Genomic DNA, 20,248 nt, shown 5'->3' on the forward strand with positions numbered 1-20,248 from the left:
AATTTCCCCCATCCACGATTCCAACCGTGTCCCCCGGCAGATATGCCCCTCCCGAGCGCCAGCGTGGACGCGGTGATCTGTGACCTGCCGTTCGGGAGGAAGTTCGGCACCAAAGCCGACACGGCCGCCGGTCTGCCGCTCATCCTCGCCGAGATGGAGAGGTCGCTCACATCCGGGACTGGCTGGTTGCTAACGGAACGCTCGATTCAACGTCGTCGTACTTTGCAGGGTCCTCCGGGTTGGCGGAACTTTGGTGCTCCTCCTGAGTCCTCAGCTGTCGTTAGTCCTGAAAAAAATCCTCGCATGCAAAGGCACTGGACAGTCCAAGCCAGAAACGCATTCTGGATCCGAGGGCGTCGCGCCAACTTTTACCCGAGGAACGGAGCCTCCGGTGGGGCCGCCGACCGAGCCGTGTCCCCCTCTCTCCTCTCTGAAACACGCGGCCACTCAGAGACTCGGTTTAGGTGCCATCGATGGACTTTTACATAAATATATAAAAACACACACTTAAATCTGTCCGTGCTGGACATTTTCTATTGTTGATACTTTAAAAAAAAAAAAAAAAAAGTGTCCCAGTTTGGATTGCAAAACTCAATGGGAAATGGACTTTATAAGAATAAGTTAGAATGAATCGAATATTTGCAACATGACAGGTCAGTGTACTTACATGGCTCGTGTGTGTGTTTCTTTCGGCTTGTCCCTTTCGGGGTCGCCACAGCGTATCATCTCAGATGGACGCATATATACGTTTGGCACAATATTTACGCCGGATGCCCTTCCTGACGCAACCCTTCCCAGGGAGTGGAGGCCCCAGTGGGATACGAACCCGCAACTCCTGGTTTACCAAACCAGTGCTCTGACCACTGAGCTACGGGGCCTCTAAATTCATGGCTCGTAATGAGCTATATTTACTCTATTACTCAAGTAACGTTTTGGATAAACCAGACTTGTCAGAGGAGTTTTAATGCAATATACTTTTGATGGGAGGGAACGACTTTTACTCCATCCCATTCATCTCCAAGCAACTCCAAAATTGTGAATTTATCTACACAGACTTTGCCACATGACAATTTCACCAGTCCAATGTTACCGGTTACATTTTGGATTCCATTGTGACCAAAACAGCCAGTTGGTCGCATGACATGACCACACCCCATCTTCATCCTGCAGCCCCCACAAAAGAAGCAAAATGTTCCAAGCGATTCGTGAAAGTTGGCAGAAATCTTTATTTACCTCGCAGACCTCACAAAACTGGATGAGTGGACTCCAAAAAAAAAAAAAGCGGTGTTGTGTCTGCCTAAAAACAATGTCATTTCGCCTTACAAGAATTCCACTTGGAACTTGAAAAACGATGTGGTTTTCTGTGTCATCTTTGACTGGTGACCCCGTTGAGCTGCTCAAGGAGTGAAAACAAACCCAAAAAACTTAATGAAGGACAATTTCTTATGGGTGAATTTGAGTTTTATAAAGATTTCGTTGGGTCATGATATTGTTGCAATATCTGAAGATGCCGCCTCCTGCTTTCGAGGGGTTCAAAATCCAAACCTTTGGTTATTTTCAAATGTTTCTGGAAATCTCTGGCAAATTTTATGCACCGCTGCAAAACTGGATCATGTTCCTGTTTTCTGGTGACAGTCAGGTGTGTGTATATTTATGATACGGTAACTTTCTGGCATGACGTAAGAGGTAATGACCTAAAAGAATTCACACGCTGAATCACAATGCTGCCATCTGCTCGCGTTTAGCCCCGCTTAGCCTAGTTAAAGTGCGGGCGGGGGCCACACTGAGCTCGCTTGCTTACCGGCTTCTATTCACTTCTCCTTAAGCCAATCATTTGTGATTTTTGATGCCGGCACACCCAAGCAACTACTTCATACCCACCAGTTCGGATAATCAATCACCTCAACATGCTCGGGAGAGCCGTTTGAAAACTTCATTTTTACATATTCTCTCCAGGAAGTTAAAATTGACTCCGGAAATTGCTTTTCATACTTTTCACACCAAGTACCACTTTAAAAAAAAATACTTGCAGTTCTCAAAGTAGCACCCTCCTGACCAACATATCAAATATAGAGGCATGGTAGGCCTGCGTGTCCATCAAAAGGGTTTTAGTTGTATATTTGAAGCCACTGTAACCTCGTGCACGGTTTGACCACTAATATTATGCTTGATTATGGGATAAACTACTTTGTGATGAAAATGTATTGCACATGAGTTAACTGTATGCAAATGTGTTGACTTTAAAAAGTGTATAACGGCTGTACTTGGGCCGTGATTATTTTGCGTGCCACTGGAGGGCGCCTAAACCTGATCAAATTCTGTGATTTAGTATTTCTCCATCTATCCCTACCCGAAGATAGCTGGGATTGGCTCCAGCAATCCCGCGACCCACGTGAGGATAAGCGGTCAGAAAATGTATGAATGGATGAATATTGTAATTATGGGATGCAATTATTGTGAGCGATCTCGGTGAAAGTGCTGTACAAACGAATTAGAATTCATAAAGAAGTGTGAATTTGGTTTCAAAAATGTTGATTACAGATGTGTTGGTTTTCCTCTATGATCCTTTAGTTTTTCTTCTTCTCATGACATTTGTTTTACAGTTGAATATTTCCAAATATGTATCTGTATACGTGTGTTGAGTTCGTCTTTTGCAAGCTCCCTGCAAGAGGGCACGGCCACTGCGCATGCTCCTTGCGCAGTGGCCGCCATGTTGGAGCAGGAGTGGGCTCAGGCTGCTATTTTCTGACGCCGTATGTTGTTTTTGGTTTGTTTGGGGTTTTTTTCCTCCCTCTTCGACGATTGTCCGCACAGAACATCGTCGACGTCCGTCGAGCGAGCGCGTCGTCGTCGTCGTCCGGCGCCCCGAGCGGCCCTCGGTCCACGATGAACGCCAGCGTCGACCTGTCCCGCCGCAATCCGCAGGAGGATTTCGAGCTGATCCAGAGGATAGGAAGCGGCACTTACGGAGATGTGTACAAGGTAACAAAAAACGGAAAACGAGAGCGGGGGAGGAAGCAGCTTCCATTATCGGACGGACATAAGTGCTGGGCGCATCTGTTAAATTGTGTGTTTTCTGCTCCCCACGTCACTCATTTGTCAAGGCCAAACGTTGCAACTGTTCCCATCTGAAGCCGCGGGCCGTCAAAAAGTGCGTCAATCGTAGCTCGTGCTAGCTTTAGCGCCCGCCTGGCCTGTAGCCGATTTACCTCGTTAAAGTCACCCCCTTTCCGCTCGAATTTCAGCTTTAGCAACGCGTCGCCGGCGCGGCTCTGTTAAAATCCACCGCGCAGGAAAAGGGCAGGCTCGTGGAAAGCGACCTGTCCGAAAATGGACTCAGGCTACGTGGGTTAGCATCGCCATGCTAACCCCGGCTGCTCCGTGGTTGGCAACAATGCCACAAAACTGCAACGAGCCTTGATTTAAGGTTCTCATTTGTTCACGGGAGTGCACCAAACGCTCAGTTTTGTTTTTTTTTGTTTTTTTGCACTGCTGCCGGTAAAATGTTGACAGTTGACAGCTGGCGTGAGCCCCCCCCCCCCCCCAAAAAAAAAAAGCAACCAACTCAACAACCAGCTTTAACAACATGAGCAGCCTATCTTGCTCTCCTCCACCTCGTAATACCATAATAAACGTTCAGATCATTCCAGAAGTAAACGACACCACTACTGATTGATTGATTGATTTTGATTTGTGGTCAGCAATCGATGTGCCCGTGGAATCAGACCCCGACCCCAGGACCTGACGGGCTTTAATTGCATGACGTCATTAGTACAAGTGAAGTTGTTGTGCGGTTATTGCTGTAGTTTGCAAAGTGTAATCATACACACAAGATTTGAGAATGTTAAAAATGTCTTGCCATGCATCAATTTGTGCAAAGTGACGAATGCTCATTATTAACATTGTTTTTGTCAAAATATGAGGATTTTGTCTCTTTTGTGCACGCTCGCTTAATCAAGTCTCAGGTATGTTGTTGTTTCCTGTAAACTACAGTCGCAGCTGGCACGGTGCAGCTTTGTGAATCATTAAACACTCTTAATACCGTTCGATGATGACATCTGGACCGCTTCCAGGACTCGTTTGTTGCGATCAACACATCCTAAAATGTGACCGCAACATTTCCGACGCTCGTTGTTGGATTTATTTGTTCATTTATTTATTTTGGCTTATTTTTTTGCAACTTTTTTTTTTTGCCTCCCCTGCAGGAGTCGATCATGTGCACTTCTAATTTTAGGCACTTTATCTTGGCTTGTTGCAGCCACTCAGGCTCTGACAAACTTGCTGCTCACCCCACTCGACCTGTTTTCATGTCATAGTTTGTCGTGCAGTTGGAATACATGATACGTCCAGCAAATGTTCAAGAATAAGAAGTTATGCACGTTGCCCATTTGTTTTTTTTTTTTTGTTTGTTTTTTTATGCAACACTTTACTGACAGGATTGGTTCCCGCATTAGCTGCAGACAGGATCGCGCTCCTGCACTTGTCGCTTTTGATCACAAATTATTAGCGACTGTATGTCCCACTTATGCAGTAGCGCCTCAGCCCGCGAGTGTCCTAATTCGTGAGGCATGCGGCTACTAGATGGCGGCTGCAAATGCCACATCCGGCCAGCGTCAATTGATGAAAACGCAAACAAGTCGTCACTGAAGTGATCACTGTTACCCGTAAGGCAATTAATCATATTTCATGTAACTTGTCACATCGCCTGTACCGTTAGAAAGGGTTTTTAGGATGGCGACAGTTTGGACACTGTAACTAATTATTCCAACTAGATTAGTAGGTGGTAATGGTTAGCCGCTTTGGTTTTTCTGCATCCTGTTTTTGTTGCCAGTCCCGTCAGCTCATTCGAAACTATCCAACAGCGCTTCTATTGACCACCGTCTTGCGAACAAAGAAGTTTAATTTTGGGATATTATCTGGCCAGCGTGGTGCATTTTAGGTCATCTACTTGTGCGGTTTTCTAAGTAATACTGAGGAAAGAGCTAGACTAGCCGCTACCAATCTTTCAGCTGGTTTATGCACGCCACTTTTCACACAAAGGAAGTCTATTGCGTTATTGTCAGAATGTGTCTGCTTATACTTGTTTGGTAATTAATCATGTCAAAATGTTGTGTAAACCGTAGCCTTTTGCAGGATGTTGTTTGCGACATAACGCACCTTTGTACGCCGCCTTGTCATGGCCATGCTTGAGTGACTGGAGTGATTAGATGTCGTCTTTACATAATTAGTGTGAGCGCGCGCCCATATTCGCCATCGTTGGCAACAGTTAAAGCCAAAAGAGAGGGAAATTCTAAACCATAAAAAAAAAGTGTGAAGCTTTTCTGCATGCTTTTCAAACCTCAGATTGACACGAGAGGAGCAGCTTGATGACCCCCCCCCGATGGGACGCGTGTGTTAGCGCCCGGCGGCTTGCTCGGTGAACCTCACGGATGCCTATATTTGGCTGCATCGCGGTCTGAAAATCTGCGGCTCAGATCGGAATGTTTGAGCAGCCAGCGACGTGTGAAGCCGGCTACCGTTTTTCTTCTCCTCCCGCTTGTCGCGCCGCACCAGAGGAGCGCCGTTGGCTCAGCGCAACACGGACCTCCGGACACACGGTCCCCTCGCGCATGTGCGACGGAGGCGCTCGATTCCGCCCGTGATGGGAGTTCGCATTTTGAACCCAGACGCTTGGAATCCGTCTGTCGTTCCCGGAGGCCCGCTGATACCGGGTGACCTTTTCTCACATTTCCGAGGCTGTTCGGTCCAAACAAAGTGGCTGCTGCTGTGTTAGCACCTTGCAGTGACGACTCGATTTCAACCTGAAGTGGGGAAAGTCAAGGACAGGAAGGCCGCGCAACCTTTTTGGATGAATAAAATAATCGTTTGAAAAACAATTTCCAATGCAAAATGCACATTCAGACTGGTGGTGTCAATTTTTTTATATGACCCATACAGGAAATTTTAGATTCTTAGTGACAATAATGATCAAATATTTTGGGTGCACCACTACCATTTTTTTTTCAGCCTGCCGAAGAGGAAAAAGTACCTTACTTATATTTGAGTACTCAGTGATGCTGAATACACTGAATATTGCTGTTTGGTGTTGCAACCGTCATGAAAAAGATTTTTTTTTTTTTTTTTTTGATTTAATATTATTTTAACCTAGTAGTGTAAAAGCCGCTTATTTATTTATTTAATACTTGGGATAATTTTCACTTTCACATATCAATCGTCAAACTCTTGTGTCTGCAGGATTTTCAGATTGTGGTATTTCACTTTGGATTAGAAAATGAAAGGATTGAGTCTGTCTGCAAGATAATCTTGCAATTTATTGTGACAGTAAAACCTCCTGACCAAAACCTCGCAGTCAAGTTCGCTGGGAAGATTTTGACACATGCAACACCTGCTTTTTGTGTCAGATCAGATTTCAGATGGGTTTTGCGTTTCAGCCTTCGACATTGACAGAGTGACAACTTGTCACGACTGACATTCTCCATCAAACCGCATGTTTTTTATTTTGTCCTCTGACAGTCTTGCCACTCATTTCCCTTAAATGCAGCCTTTTTATCACGAGGGATTTCAGTTGCGGGGTCTCAGTCTTAATTTTAGGGGCACAATGTAAAAGGAACAGTTACGTGACAAAGATGACGATAATCTGATATCAAGTTAAGATGCCACGTTAGCTGCAGAATAAAGTGGGACAAAGAGAAACAAGACTGTTTCTTGAGAATTGAGAAGGGGAAAACTGAAAGGATGTAATTTTATGATGAGAGTGCATCCAGCGCAAAGCGGGATGGCGGATGGGACTCAAAACTTGGGCATTTTTCGGTGGGCTAAATGTCTTATCTGTGTTCACCTTTGAAGTATCTCCAAACAGCCGACAGGACTCGTACCAGGAAGGTTTGCGTCACTCTGGTGAAGTAGTATTTGTGTGTAACAACGGCACATTTGTGAGAGTACAAGTTATTGAGACTAATATATCAAAACTGCTTCATCTCTCCAAGCTGTTTATACACCTTTCATGCTCGCTGAACAGTGCAGCTAGCTACGTGACGGCTAACACCAATAGCGTATGTTGGTATTCATTCAGTAAGCGCGAGAAATAGCAAAGCCCAAGCTCACGCTTGATCCTTTTGTTGCATGATGAGCATCGCTCGAGTGAGGCATGCTGAGTCGTCCGTAGCGACAGTTGGTGTGGGACACTTCAAGTCTTATTTTTCTCATTTTTAAACACCATACAATCTTGTTGCTTTTCAATTTCGTCGTGTCAATGAAAAAGAATCGTAAGTTCAAGTTGTAATAGTGAGATAAGATTCACGATTCCATGCCTTTAAATATGAACACGTCCTGCTTTCTAGTAAATTGAAGACGGAATACAATTGTTGGAATTCCTGGCGCTCAACAATGCACTCGACATGCTGAGTTTGTCCCGATCCGACTGGTTTGTAGTGCTTCAAGGCAAAGCCTTTCGATTGATTGTCACTTGTTTTGCTTGTTGAATACCTGCGCCTCCCAATGGCCTGGCCAACATAGCTGCGCTTCGAAAATATTTCCCATCAGGGAGGATGCGGCGCTCACTCCGACGTTTGAATAGGATGACGTTCCTGTTCCCGCAAGGTGACCGCGACTACGTCTTTAGATGGAGGAAGTACAGTCACATAATATGTCCTTTACTCCATGACCAGCACACGAGTCACCTGAAAAGTCATTTATCACTTGTGTACTTTGTTAGCAGATTTAAGACTAAAGGACCAGAGCATAGTTGGGCAAAATGAGCCACAGGAGGTTTTAGTCTCAGTCCATTCCCATTGTGCACAACAGCTGTGGCCATAAAGTACAGCCCCACGTGAGTGATCCCAGGAATGCATGCTAACTAGCTGACATTCTGGTTATGTTAGCGCAGCTAATTACTCGGACTGGTCAATGTAATCAGTCTGTACGTCACCGGTGTGCCGACAATGTACTGTAGGTGGCATACAAGCGAAAACTCGGCTCACGGATTTAATAGATTTCTTCAAAAGATGTGGCGTGATCAAACAAAAAAATTCAATACGGCTGAGTGTTGGCAAGCTTATTTATCGCTCTCTTAGTTCTTTGGCAAGAAGATTACACAAAAACCGCATATTTTGTTGAAACTCAAATTTTGGTGAAGATCCGGATCAATGCACAGATCCAGAATTTTTTTACCTTCTGGACCCCTTCAACAGGCTTGTAAATCAAAACACTCGTTGCCACCCCCCAAACATCAGCAAAATGTTTGTTTTTTTTCCAACAAGAAAAAGATTCTACAGTATTATACCCTATGAAAACATACATTAACATCATTAGATAGAGTTAAAGAATTATGCAGTTTGTGCATCACGATTTCATGCTTCAAAGTCCATTAATATTTTTTTCCCCTTCTGGTTTTTGTGCCTTGGCCACCGGGGGGGGGGTATAATATTTGGATAATGAATTCTATGAAGATGACATTGTCTTCTAAGCTCAGTAAGATGCAGTAAAATTAGTTTCTTTTTGAAAAGGATAAATAATATATGCCTGTGAAAGTAGCGATACTATATGTCTCCATGTTGCTGCTGCGTTTGTCTTCAAACATCCATTGCTTAGTGTTGCAACTACTGCTACATTGATGCTAGTTTCGTTAGCATGTCTATGGAGTTTAGCATTAAGGTATAAGATTGCCCTTTGGCTAAATACTGTGCACATCTTGTCATTCGCAGTTTTATGCGTAGCATGACAAAAAAAAAAAACAGCTCGGTGATGATAAAGTGATTGAAGCCTTTTTGTCTTTCAAAGAACTGCTCACAAACTATTATTTGTTGTGAAATTCGCTGTCAGAGCTGCATTTCATAACTCAAATTTTGCTTTTAAGGCACGGCAGAAAAATGCTCTTGAGCGACGGATCCGCTGTATTGTTTTACAGGCTGACAGAATTTCTGTTATCCTGTAGCAGCACAGATGTTAACAGTCACGCCTCGTCACGAGAACGAAAGGATCATAATCAAGTGACATAAAAGATCTGTAAAGTCCTCTGGTACCGGACGGACATGTTTGGCATTGTTTGTTGTTGTTTTCCTTTGTTGCTGCACTGAGCCTGCAGAGATTGGTGACTGCTGAAATAAGAACTGATGATCCTTCAGCAAAAAACTGCCGCCACCTTTAAGCGCGTGCGCGTTGGTTTGTCGGCAGTGGACGTCCTGCTGGGTTTAATATGAGGCAGAAGCCGGTAGATGTTAAAATGTGCTTATAGTAGCAATTTCCTCTGAGCAGGCCTTGTTGTGTGTTTGCGAGACATCTGGACGACCGCGGCGCAGGAATGCAACAGTCCGGGCTTCCTTCATGTATGTGAGCGTTTGTGTTGGCGTTCGCGCTCGGGCCCTCACGTCCTATTGTTTCGAGATGCGCTCGCAGAGGAAGACGGCCGTGCAGAGGGCTCCGACGTGACCCGCCCACAAACCCAGGCCTTTTGTGTGGCGTCACAAGCCTCGCAGATGGCCGTCGGGTGGGCCGTTGTTAACGCGAGGCGCCCGCCACCCGGACCATCCTGTTTTTGTGGCTCTTCCTCCGCTTGTTCGCCCACTAGAGGTGAAAAAGACGTGAGGTCCGTTGTCATTCTAACGCTAATTTCTCACGGCCGAGTGCTTGCCCTTTCTCAGCGATCCATCAAATTTGGCACACTGGTTCGGTCTGGAAAATATTTTGTATTTTGTCATGGATGTGTGCAAGCTCCCACCAAAATTGGCTCCGTGGGGGCCCCCAATGAAGTAGGACGACGCAACTGACTCGTTCTCTTTGTTTAGATTTATTTCAGTTATATTCTGATGAGCTATGACCAATAACGTGAGAGAAAATGCACTTTTTTTTTTTTGACGTAATAGAAGCAGCGCAGGGACTTCGAGCAAACCGTAATGGAGTCATCTTGGTTTATTTTTGTGTGTGAACCATAAAAGTAAACGTTGTTTTTCAGTCAGATGCCAGTTAAGCCAGACGACTGTTGAATGCACTGTTAATGGAACATTTACTCATTTCGTGTGGTTGGTTAGTCAGCTTAGATGTGAACTTCGTAATCAGACTCGGGTGACGGCCTCGATTATCGACCTGGTTGGGGTTACGCAGATGAATTCACCTGACCGGTCTCCAGTTGTGGGCTGACTTAGCCTCAGTCACGCTAGATTAAGAACAAGCAGAAATTCTTGTTTTTGGGCTGCTTTGCAAAAATGACACTGTGCAAAGTGAACATTCGGTCTTAGCCACAAGAGGGTGAAACGCCGCACCGCTGCTGTACCACGCTTTGCAAACTTTTTTTAAACACGGGCACCGTGGCCGAGCTGCTAATGGAGTATAAATAATAAAGGTCATAAAAGGAAGAACACGTGGAAAGCATGAAGATGCAGATTAAGCTTGTCCTCCTTGCCGTCTTTCACACACCATCAAGAGTCTTAAAGGGGGAAAAAAAAACTTGTTTCACGTATGCGTTCAATAGTCATATTTATTTCACATTGTTTTCTTCAATTAATTTGGAAATATTGCTTCAGCTTTCAAAGAGTTTGGTTTCAGTCAGACGTTTTGGAATGGATTTATCTCAAAATCTTGATTGCGTAGAGTTTTGAAGCTCACTGTTGGATGTTTTGTGCAATTTTAAAGACAAATTTTGTCTGTCTGTAGATTTCCTCGAAAGGTCAACAACAAAGGATGAGACTACTGTTTGGATTTAGAACATACAGCACAGCACAGATGGATAAAAGAATCATGTATTGCTGTTGTACAATTAATATAATCTATTTTGTATGAGTTCTGTAGCACTTGAGTGTAGAGACTGTGTTGTTTTGTCTGTGTTTTTGGGTGAATGAAAGGCTGTATTATAAAGTCCTCAGAGACCTCTCTAACCGCATTCCAAGTGTCGGAGGGACTGAAATCAAGCTAACATGGCTGCGCATTCATTCATTTGTAGCTGCTTGTAACAACAACAATAATAATAATAATAATAATTAAAAAAAAAAAAAAAAAGCCCAATGATTTAATCCGGCATGTGAACACGCGCAGCAGTGATCAAACAAGTGATACCAGCCAGATGTCATCAATTGGACTCATTCAAGTGTGCGCTTGTTGTCCTTAGCAGTGCCACCGAGCGCTTATGAGTCATCGCTCTGGTCCGTCTGCAGACCCAACGAACACACTGCCGTGTTGTGTGCGTCTCCTTTCTCGCCTGCGGACGCGTCTTTGTGTCTCCCCCCCTCCTGCCACGGCTTTGTTACGTCTTCTTGTATTGTGCGCTGTCAATCATTTCCCTGTTCTCCACTTGTGGCCTCAATAGAAAGCACAACACTTGGCATTCCTGCGGCACTTAAACTACACGTGTTGGTTTTTTTGGGGTTTTTTTTTTTTTTTTTGGTCCTTTTGGCAAACGTCCTCCTGTTGACATCAGTAGGTTTCCCCACTCTAATAATAACGTGAGCCGAGCGCTGTGTGAAATGTCACAGCCTGTTGTCCGCAAGCTGTTGGGGAAATATGCGGGCGAGGCTGCAGTGGCGATGAGGGTGTGTGTTGTCAGAACTGAACAGCGCTGCTATGTCTGCGTCTTGTCTTCAAGGTCGAACGTTATCACGCTGCCTTGGTCTGATAGAGTAGGTCAAAATCAAGTTTAGCCAACTCTTTTTCCACATTTGAGGAGGATCTTTAATAGAACGTTGCTCCCGTATTTTGGCCAGGGCTGCGACGATTAATCGGATAACTCATCGTTTGATTACAAAAAAGGGGGAAGCAAAATCTCTGCCTCGAAGCTGAAGTTACTGCTGTCGACCACGCCACATTGTATTGAAATAAGTTGTAGCATAGGCGGCGAGCCACAGAGGAAAGAGTCCGTGAAAGGGTCCTGGATCATTTCACACATTTACTACCACAGCACACCTACGTTCACCATCACCGGTTGATGTTTCCTACGGTCGCTACTTACGACGTATTTTATTTTATCAGCCGCCACTGCACTTCAAATCACGTTTACACTTGCGCTTGCGGTCGACGGGGTGTCTGGGGTGTGTGCCACGTGCACGGTTCTGCACGCCATGCTGTCGCCTACAACTGACGATGAAATCCAAGCATTTTACTGTCTTTGCGGTGCCTCGTGCAGACTACGCAGTTGAAGCTCACGTTTTTAGCCTCGGGGGCTCCATCGCTATTCCTCATCAGCAAAGAACGGCATAGACCGGCTCATAAAGGACTGAAAAGTAATGGAAAAGTACAGTATATGTGTATGAATATATAATGCAGTACAGCACAATTTTATTCCAACCACTCTCATCGGTGCTGCTCTCCTGTCCAAAGGAACTTGCTTTAAGAATGAACAGAGGCACAAAACTTGAACTGCGATTCAGTTTCGCACATTTTATGATGCGGCTATGCTTCTGCCCTTAAGTGAATTGGACGATTCACATTTCCTCCGCACAAATCATCCTTTATTCATGTCTCGTTTCACAGAGGAACTCCTCTTCCCTCGCCGGCGCCGCGTCCAGATGTAAACACGGCTCGCTATTTATAGCAAAATCTGCCTCCTCGGCGTCCTGCCAATATGTCGTTGACCAAAGAGTTGCCGTCTTTTCAAGAATACGCCACCATTTCCTGTCCATACGTTCCTATATGGAGTCAATGTCATGCAAAACGATCCCTTGAGGTACCTTCGTGGTATATACAAGTGTCGTAAACAATTGCAGGATGCACAGTGGGATACTTTTTGGCAGTCCGCGGCGCATTTCGTACTCTGCTCGCTCAGCTCCCTTCTTCTGCCGTTCTCTGCTCCAGGCTCGTAATGTAAACACGGGGGAGCTGGCGGCCATCAAAGTCATCAAACTGGAGCCAGGTGAGCACTTTCCCTCCGTCCACTTTGCCCATCTCCCTCTTTGTCCTCCTGTCATTCCTCCTGCATGTTTTTGATGTCCCCATGAGGAGAAGGCAGCTTCTTCTCCGGCAGTGACTGTGTTCTCTCCAGGGGAGGACTTTGCCGTTGTCCAGCAGGAGATTCTGATGATGAAGGATTGTAAACACTCCAACATCGTGGCCTACTTTGGTAGCTATCTCCGGTAAAAATGCTTTCCATGTTTTACTGACATTGGTGTGTTTTTTTCAGGAAATGAGCGTGTGCAGCGGGAGGAAAATACGTCCAAGCAAAACGATAGATGGAACTTTGTCGGAAGAAATTGAGCCTTATTAGGTTATACCTGTAGAAAGTAGCGCCATAAAGTAACTAAAATATTAAAAACTGCTCTCAGTATGATACAAACACAATAATGTTCATGATTTACTGTAGGAATACATATTTACGTAGTAGACCAGACCAGACATGGCATCTGTAAAGCTGAATGAAGTCTATATTGGATTGGTGTGAGTTTGTTTTTTTTTTTTTTTTGTTTTGGGGGGGGGTGCTGGAGGATGATGAATGGCTGAGGACGAATGTCAGTTTTAGAACTGATGGAAAATGGATGGATGTCCGACATGGCAACTCTACAGCTGAAGTTGATGGATGAGTGTATTTTTACCGAAAAAAAAAAAAAAAAAAATTCTCAATTGGAGGACTAAAACAACTCTTTCATAAAATTTTGTAAAAATGTACTACTCGATGACAAATATCTGCTGCTCTTGATATATGTAGCGCTGTTGCCAAGTAGTTGAGGTGATTTAAAGGTTCATGAAATTTAATGTAACGTATTCCCCGCGCAGTTGCGAAATTTGCCTCTCACCTTCGTTCGCTTGTTGTTGGAATGCAGGCCAAAATCCAGAGTTGTCCATTGGGGGAGGGGGGCAAGAGGGGCATATTGGCAAGGGAAAAATTTGTAGTTCAGCCTTTGCTCCATTGTCCAGGTGCACCCTAATGTTGTGTGCGTGTGTGTGCACAGGCGAGACAAGTTATGGATCAGCATGGAGTACTGCGGGGGAGGTTCTCTTCAGGACATCTATCACGGTGACGCATACGTTCTGATTGCAGAAGTTTACCTACACGGCAAAAACACATTTCATTTTTTTTTGCCCCACGGTCTGAATTCCAATCAAACTGTTTCAGGTCAGTCAGAATCACCAGAATTAATGAATTTCCTTGAATGCCACAGTACTGAGAGAGAGAGAGAGAGAGAGAATTTCTTGGAAAATGTCATATTTTCTTTGAGGTCAAAAGTTTGCATCCACAAAAAGTAATCTGTCTTTTAAGAAAATGGGGAGGCCCAGACGATGAGGTGGTGGCTTTGGAAGCTCCTGATAGGTTTACTGACAACATGTGACTTAAGCAAGTCTGGTCGTCTGCTCGCTGACCTTCACTGACCTTTCACCGTCTTCTTTTGTTCTTCCAGTCACAGGACCTTTGTTAGAGTCTCAGATAGCGTACATGTCACGGGAGACCCTGCAGGTAAGCATATGCCGCGTAAACGTTGATCATTGTTATTGTTTTTACAGCGACAACAGCTGTTGTGTGCTTGCATTTGCAGGGTTTATACTACCTTCACAATAAAGGCAAAATGCATCGAGACATCAAGGTGAGCTTTGGGGAAATGAATGATTGTGAGTGCGACTGTTGTGGAGCCCCGAAATCCGGAACGAGCTCAGAATTTTCCCATTTTGCACTTTTTCGGGAGATGTGTTGACGACAGCTTAGTTTGGTTTCGGCCACGTCACTCAATATGCGGCGGGCGCAAGGTTAAGAGGCTCATCTTAGGTTGGTCAATCGTGAATTGTGTTAAAATGGGCCCGTTCCTTCGTCACCGTGTCCCTGTTTAACACGTAACTTCCATATTTACGAATTAAATGTCGCAATGAATCACGGAGGCGATTTGACAGTTGGTTTCAAATGATTCATTATCATTTTTTTCTGTCAGTGTAAACATAACGACTGCTCTCTTGTGTACTTTGGTGTGCGTGCGACGCGCAAAAGCATCTGAACTAAGTCACAACCCAGCTGAGGCTTGCCGACAGGCCCGCGTGCCTTTCCCATTTGATTCGAGTCGACGTGCGATGTTGTTGTTGTTGTGTTCTGATGCGCACGTCGCATTTTGTCTCCACCAGGGCGCCAACATCCTCTTGACAGACAACGGCTACGTCAAACTAGGTGAGAGGAACCAGACAATCTGCCGCTTGTTGTTTTTCCTTCTCTGGGGATTTCGCTGTTTTGTCCCCCCCCCCTTTGTCATAAATCCCTCATCCGCCGTTCACTTTTCTCTCAATAGCCGACTTTGGTGTATCGGCACAGATCACAGCAACTCTGGCCAAGAGGAAGTCATTCATTGGAACGCCTTACTGGTGAGTTATTGATTCCATTTATTTCTTTATTTTGGATGTGAGGGTAAATCATGATTGTGACAGAATTGGATTGATGAAAGAGCACTTGGTTTTTTTTAAACCTTAATGAATATAGGACGGTGTTTCCCTCTCTTCACCCAGGATGGCTCCAGAGGTGGCAGCCGTGGAGAGGAAAGGAGGTTACAACCAACTGTGTGATATCTGGGCCGTGGGTATTACCGCAATAGAGCTGGCCGAGCTGCAGCCGCCCATGTTTGATCTGCATCCCATGAGGTGCGTCTGCGGTGGTTATCATAGCGGTATTTTTTCAGGATACAAACTGTCACTTGACCGGGTTTTGTTTTGGATTTGCTTTTTCCCTTGCGAGCAAACAATTGCGATGGAAGTCAAACAAAACACAATTACAGGCTTACCGTAATTTCTGGCCTACAGAGTGCACCTGATTATAAGCCTCACCCGCCATCTTGTGTGTCAGAGACCACAGATGATAGGTGAAGCGTGAATTTTTGTTTTTTTTCCATCGTTAATTTATCTTATTGGTTTAAGAGTTCTGACGTCGTAGAAAAAGGGAATCCTGGGACTGTGGCGACGTCATCGGAAACCCATCCATACCATTTGGTACATACGTAAGCCGCACCTGTGTAAAAGCCGCAAGTGCCCACGTTGAAACACGAGATCTCTACAAAGAAAGACGGTACACAGAAAGAGTTTTCAAAGTTTTAATACCTTAGCTTAGCTTAACATAGGAACAACACGGTAGCGCGAAAAAAAAAAAAAAACAAAAAAAAAAAACCAGCCGTGGCAGCTACACAGTAGCAACACGCTAGCACAGCGCTAACAGAGTCGGTTTAAAAAAAAACAAAAACATACCGGTAAAAATACTGAGACACGGCAGTAACACAGCAACAACACGCCAGCGCAGCGCTAATGGGGCCGATTTAAAAAAAAAAAAAAAAAAAAATGGTAAAAGTCACTTCCTCTGCACATATATTCCACCAGTCTCACTCTTACCTTTTCCGCTCGAGTGCCCCCTGCCAGCCGTTAGAAAAAAATGCACAAATTAGCCGCACCACCGCATAAGCCGCAGGGTTGAAAGTGTGTGAAAAACGTCGGCGCTTGTAGGCCGGAAATTAAGATGCATAGCTTTGGTTTAGGAAATTCTGCCAGCTAAATTGAAGAAATTCTGCTATCTTAATGCTAACAAACGATGTAGCACTTGTCTCAGGCAATATTTTTATCGACAAATATTACTGAGCAGTTGTGGCCAAGGTGCACAATTAACGAATGGTAATGTACAATTATGTACGTACAATTTTTCTTTTTTTTTTTTTTGTTGTTGTCAAGGCACCACCTGTACCTAGCTGTTATACAAGCAGGTGACAAATCCCATTTTGTCCCAAATGATCTCATGCGAAAAGAACCTCAAACAAAAAAGCGCTCACCTTTTTGTGTGTGTGTGTGTGTGGGTGTGTGTGTTTGTGTGTGTGTGTGGGTGTGTGTGTGTGTGTGTGTGTGTGTGAGTGTGTGTGTGTCTCATCTTGCAGTCCAGTGAACATCGATTGATGCCACTGAAATGAAAGCCGTGTTTTATTTGAAACTAATAAATGTTTTCAATGCCTTGAGTAACGAACACAAGAACATCTTCATGACACAAAGCCACCGCAGCTTAAGTCTTTCTATCCGCGATTATGTGTGATGATTCTTTCCCTCCTTTTGATGTTTATGCGTCCACCATGCCCAGGGCTCTTTTCTTGATGACCAAGAGCAATTTCCAGCCACCCAAATTGAAAGACAAGGTCAAGTGGTAAGCTGTTGTTCAATAGTTTAGAAATCCTCTGAAGATGCACGCAAGCAATTTTGTCCCGTACGTTCTGTAATGTGAACCGCAGGACGGACAACTTTCACCATTTTGTCAAAGTGGCCCTGACGAAGAACCCAAAGAAAAGGCCCACAGCGGAGAAACTGCTACAGGTGGGCTAAAAATGCTCGACGCTGCACTTCATGTTGATCCCGCCTAATATTTTACCACTGAGCTGGAGGCAGATAAGCTATGAAAGGGCCCCTACCTGCTGCTTTGTTACCCATTTAATCACCCCCGAGTACGCGGTAGGCCAGAATGCATCTGAAAACGTGCGGCGCATTTCACTTTTTGACTCGGATTAGTCAGGAATTCCTGTGCTAATAATAGAATTCCAAGCAACATCCACTTGTTTGTCCAGACAGTCAATTTGAATGGCTGTCGAACGAAACTTCATTTTGTTTTGCGCGGCTTCCTGTCTTTGCAGCACCCGTTCGTGTCTCAGCCGCTGAGCAGGACGCTGGCTAAAGAGCTGCTGGACCGAGCCAAAAACCCCGACCACAATAACTACAACGACTTTGACGACGACGACCCCGAACCGGAGGTAACCTCTGACCTTCTATTGTATTCATACGTAGGATTGCAAAATTCTGGGAATTTGAAAGTTGTAAACTTTCCACGGGAGCGGATTCATTCAGCGCAATAGAAGTGAAGTTGTGCTTCCAATTAAATGGGAATTGTATTATTTTTGCATGGATGTCGTCGATGCGAAATTGCCGTTAACTTCTTGTGGCAACCCAACTCCTCAGAAATTCAGTGGATATTTTCCACCCCGTGAAAAGCTGCCTGGTAACGATTCCTTTTTGCTGGAAGTTGCTTCTTTCGGTTTCCCTCCAAACTGTCCCTCGTCTGTTCCCCATTTGTCAAATTCAGCAGCCTTAACCTCTCTCCTCCTGGTCGTCGTCCTCCTCCTCCATTGCACTCTCTCACTAAATGTTTCTCCTCTTTTCTCCACCTTGCAGCGCTTCCTCCTCTCCTTTTTCTCACCTTTCCTCTCCTCTCCTCTCTTCTGTTCATGTGTGCCTTCCCACCGTCCTCTACCCTCTTCTCCCTCCTCCACAGTTTAAGTACAGGGGTCACTTCCTAGCCGTAAGCCCCGGCGCTCGGCGTGCGCCCCGCTTTCCCGCCCGTCGGAAGGTACCACGTCGGGCTGCGGTGTCTGCAGTGATGTGCGATGTCTTAACAAAGCCTGCGTGACTTGTATTGACGCGTAGATGCCATTGAGTTGACGTTGGCGTGGAACTCCGTGACCTTGCCTAGAACGTTCGTCATTCTGGCTTTCTTTTATTTTAACAGATAATAATGACGATATACACGTGTACCTCAATGAAAAATGGCATTCACAGCAGTCGTGTGGTATTGCTACAAATAATGCCACGCCCCCAAAAAAGGTTTCTATACTGCGCTGTAATTGGCTATAGATGCCACAAGATGGCAACAAAGGATTGCTTTTGTCTAAATGAGGCTCCTCAACTCACTTCAACAGGTCGTTGCTAGCAAGATGCCGCCAATATTTTTTTTGTATATATTTTTATTTTAGCAATGGCGCAGCTTCATTGTAGTTCAGTTCGAAAAGTGAAATTTATATTATACAGATTCACTAGCCATCATCAAATTTTGTTTGAAATCATTTTAACAGTAGCTCGTAACAAAAACCCCAATTCACCATCTTCAGAAAGTAGAACATTTGATGAAATTAATATGTATATATATATATATATATATTTTTACAGCGTTCTTACTTGAGATGCCGCCTGTATTTTAATGAAAAATTACTAGAACTTTTTCTCTGGAATGCGTCTAAGTAAGATGCAGCATTTATTTCTTTTACGTGATGAATACATCCAGCAATTAATTCGGGCCTCAGATCTGATACAAATCTAAACTTGAAATACTTTTGGTGCAAAATCTGAAGTCAAGTACATATCAGTAATGTCAATATTATCAACCGTGTTCATGTGTACAGGAGATTGTCATTTATGAGGAGGACTTGGCTCAGATTTTTAAAAAATGTTTTGTTTAAGGAATGCTGATTTGTCTTTTTATGTTTTTCGAGCATGGTGTGAATTTGGTGTGTTATGAAGGAACTGTGAGACTGATGCCATTTGTTTGTTTTTTTTTAAAGATAAACGAAAGCATCATAGCGATGATGTTAGGTTGAATATAAAATTTTTTGAAAGTGTTTTGTTTCCCTCGTTTTTTTTTTTAAATTCCATATTAAAAAGATATTTTGAGGCTATGGAGCCCCTTCGTCATCCTGGGCTTCATCTCACGGGGTCAACGGATGGAAACCTCGGGCGGGTGGGAGTGTTTGTTTGATTTGATTTGACTTTGTTGGTGGGCGCAGCTGGCTTTTTTTTTTTTTTTTTGCGTGGTCATCAACCCCCCCAGCAAACAGATTTAGTTTTAGACGTTGTGTCATCTTCTCGAGTGGCCTGCAAAACCGCCTCAGTGTTGTTTTTGAGCAGCGCGCATCTCTTTTGTCACAGTCTCCGGTGTCCGTCCCTCATCGCATTCGCTCCACCAGCAGAAGCACTCGAGAAGGAAAGACGCTCTCTGAGATTAATTGTGAGTTCGTGTAGAAATTTACAAGCGACGCGCACAACGCTAAATTCACGACCACCTTTTTGTCCTCGTTTTCCAGTCGGTCAGGTGAAGTTTGACCCCCCGCTGAGGAAGGAGACGGAGCCCCATCACGAACCGGTGAGTTTTGACAAGATGTCTTTGCGTTCGTGCATTTATGTCACTTCACCTGCACAACCATGGCCACCCTGGCCACTCTTCACCTGTCTTAGACCGAGCCCAAACGAACCAGCCCTTCCACTTCCTGCTGTTCATGCGGCAGGATCAGCATCATATCGCTCTGTCGGTTCCTATTTAATAAGCGTGTGATGTGTTTAGCAGCTTAAAGAAGCATGGAGTGGTTCTGATGTTCTTTTGGGTTGAAAGTGTAAAATTGGGCCCTGCTCCAGAATGTGCCTTGGAGGAGTTCTGGGCTATTGGACTCTCGGGATGAAATTGGATTTGTGAACTTTTTCAAGACATTTTTGGTGGTTGGGAGTCCAAACGTTTTGCTGGAGCTCCAAGAGGAAGATTTGAAATTGGACATCGGGTGGTACTGGCTTCACGTAC

General features: G+C 44.6%; 1 protein-coding gene across 8 annotated transcripts in view; it reads left to right on the plus strand.

Moving 5' to 3' along the window:
* Positions 1-545: 545 nt before the first annotated feature.
* Positions 546-20,248, plus strand: part of map4k3a (mitogen-activated protein kinase kinase kinase kinase 3a) — a 38,214-nt gene continuing 18,511 nt past the window's right edge. For 3 of the 8 annotated variants that reach the window (XM_061836151.1, XM_061836150.1, XM_061836154.1), the window contains exons 1-14: positions 2,629-2,982; positions 12,778-12,835; positions 12,965-13,055; positions 13,869-13,933; positions 14,316-14,371; positions 14,451-14,498; positions 15,025-15,067; positions 15,186-15,258; positions 15,400-15,531; positions 17,000-17,062; positions 17,148-17,229; positions 17,544-17,660; positions 19,606-19,684; positions 19,761-19,819. In XM_061836151.1, coding sequence (XP_061692135.1) covers positions 2,887-2,982; positions 12,778-12,835; positions 12,965-13,055; positions 13,869-13,933; positions 14,316-14,371; positions 14,451-14,498; positions 15,025-15,067; positions 15,186-15,258; positions 15,400-15,531; positions 17,000-17,062; positions 17,148-17,229; positions 17,544-17,660; positions 19,606-19,684; positions 19,761-19,819 — 1,062 coding nt within the window. In that variant the 5' untranslated portion in view covers positions 2,629-2,886. Of the gene's footprint in view, positions 2,983-12,777; positions 12,836-12,927; positions 13,056-13,868; positions 13,934-14,315; positions 14,372-14,450; positions 14,499-15,024; positions 15,068-15,185; positions 15,259-15,399; positions 15,532-16,999; positions 17,063-17,147; positions 17,230-17,543; positions 17,661-19,605; positions 19,685-19,760; positions 19,820-20,248 lie in introns of all 8 variants that reach the window. The other 5 variants (XM_061836155.1, XM_061836156.1, XM_061836157.1 and 2 more) reach the window with 5 other exon arrangements.

Source organism: Syngnathoides biaculeatus, chromosome 12 (genome assembly GCF_019802595.1).
Source record: "Syngnathoides biaculeatus isolate LvHL_M chromosome 12, ASM1980259v1, whole genome shotgun sequence".
Lineage (NCBI taxonomy): Eukaryota > Metazoa > Chordata > Actinopteri > Syngnathiformes > Syngnathidae > Syngnathoides > Syngnathoides biaculeatus.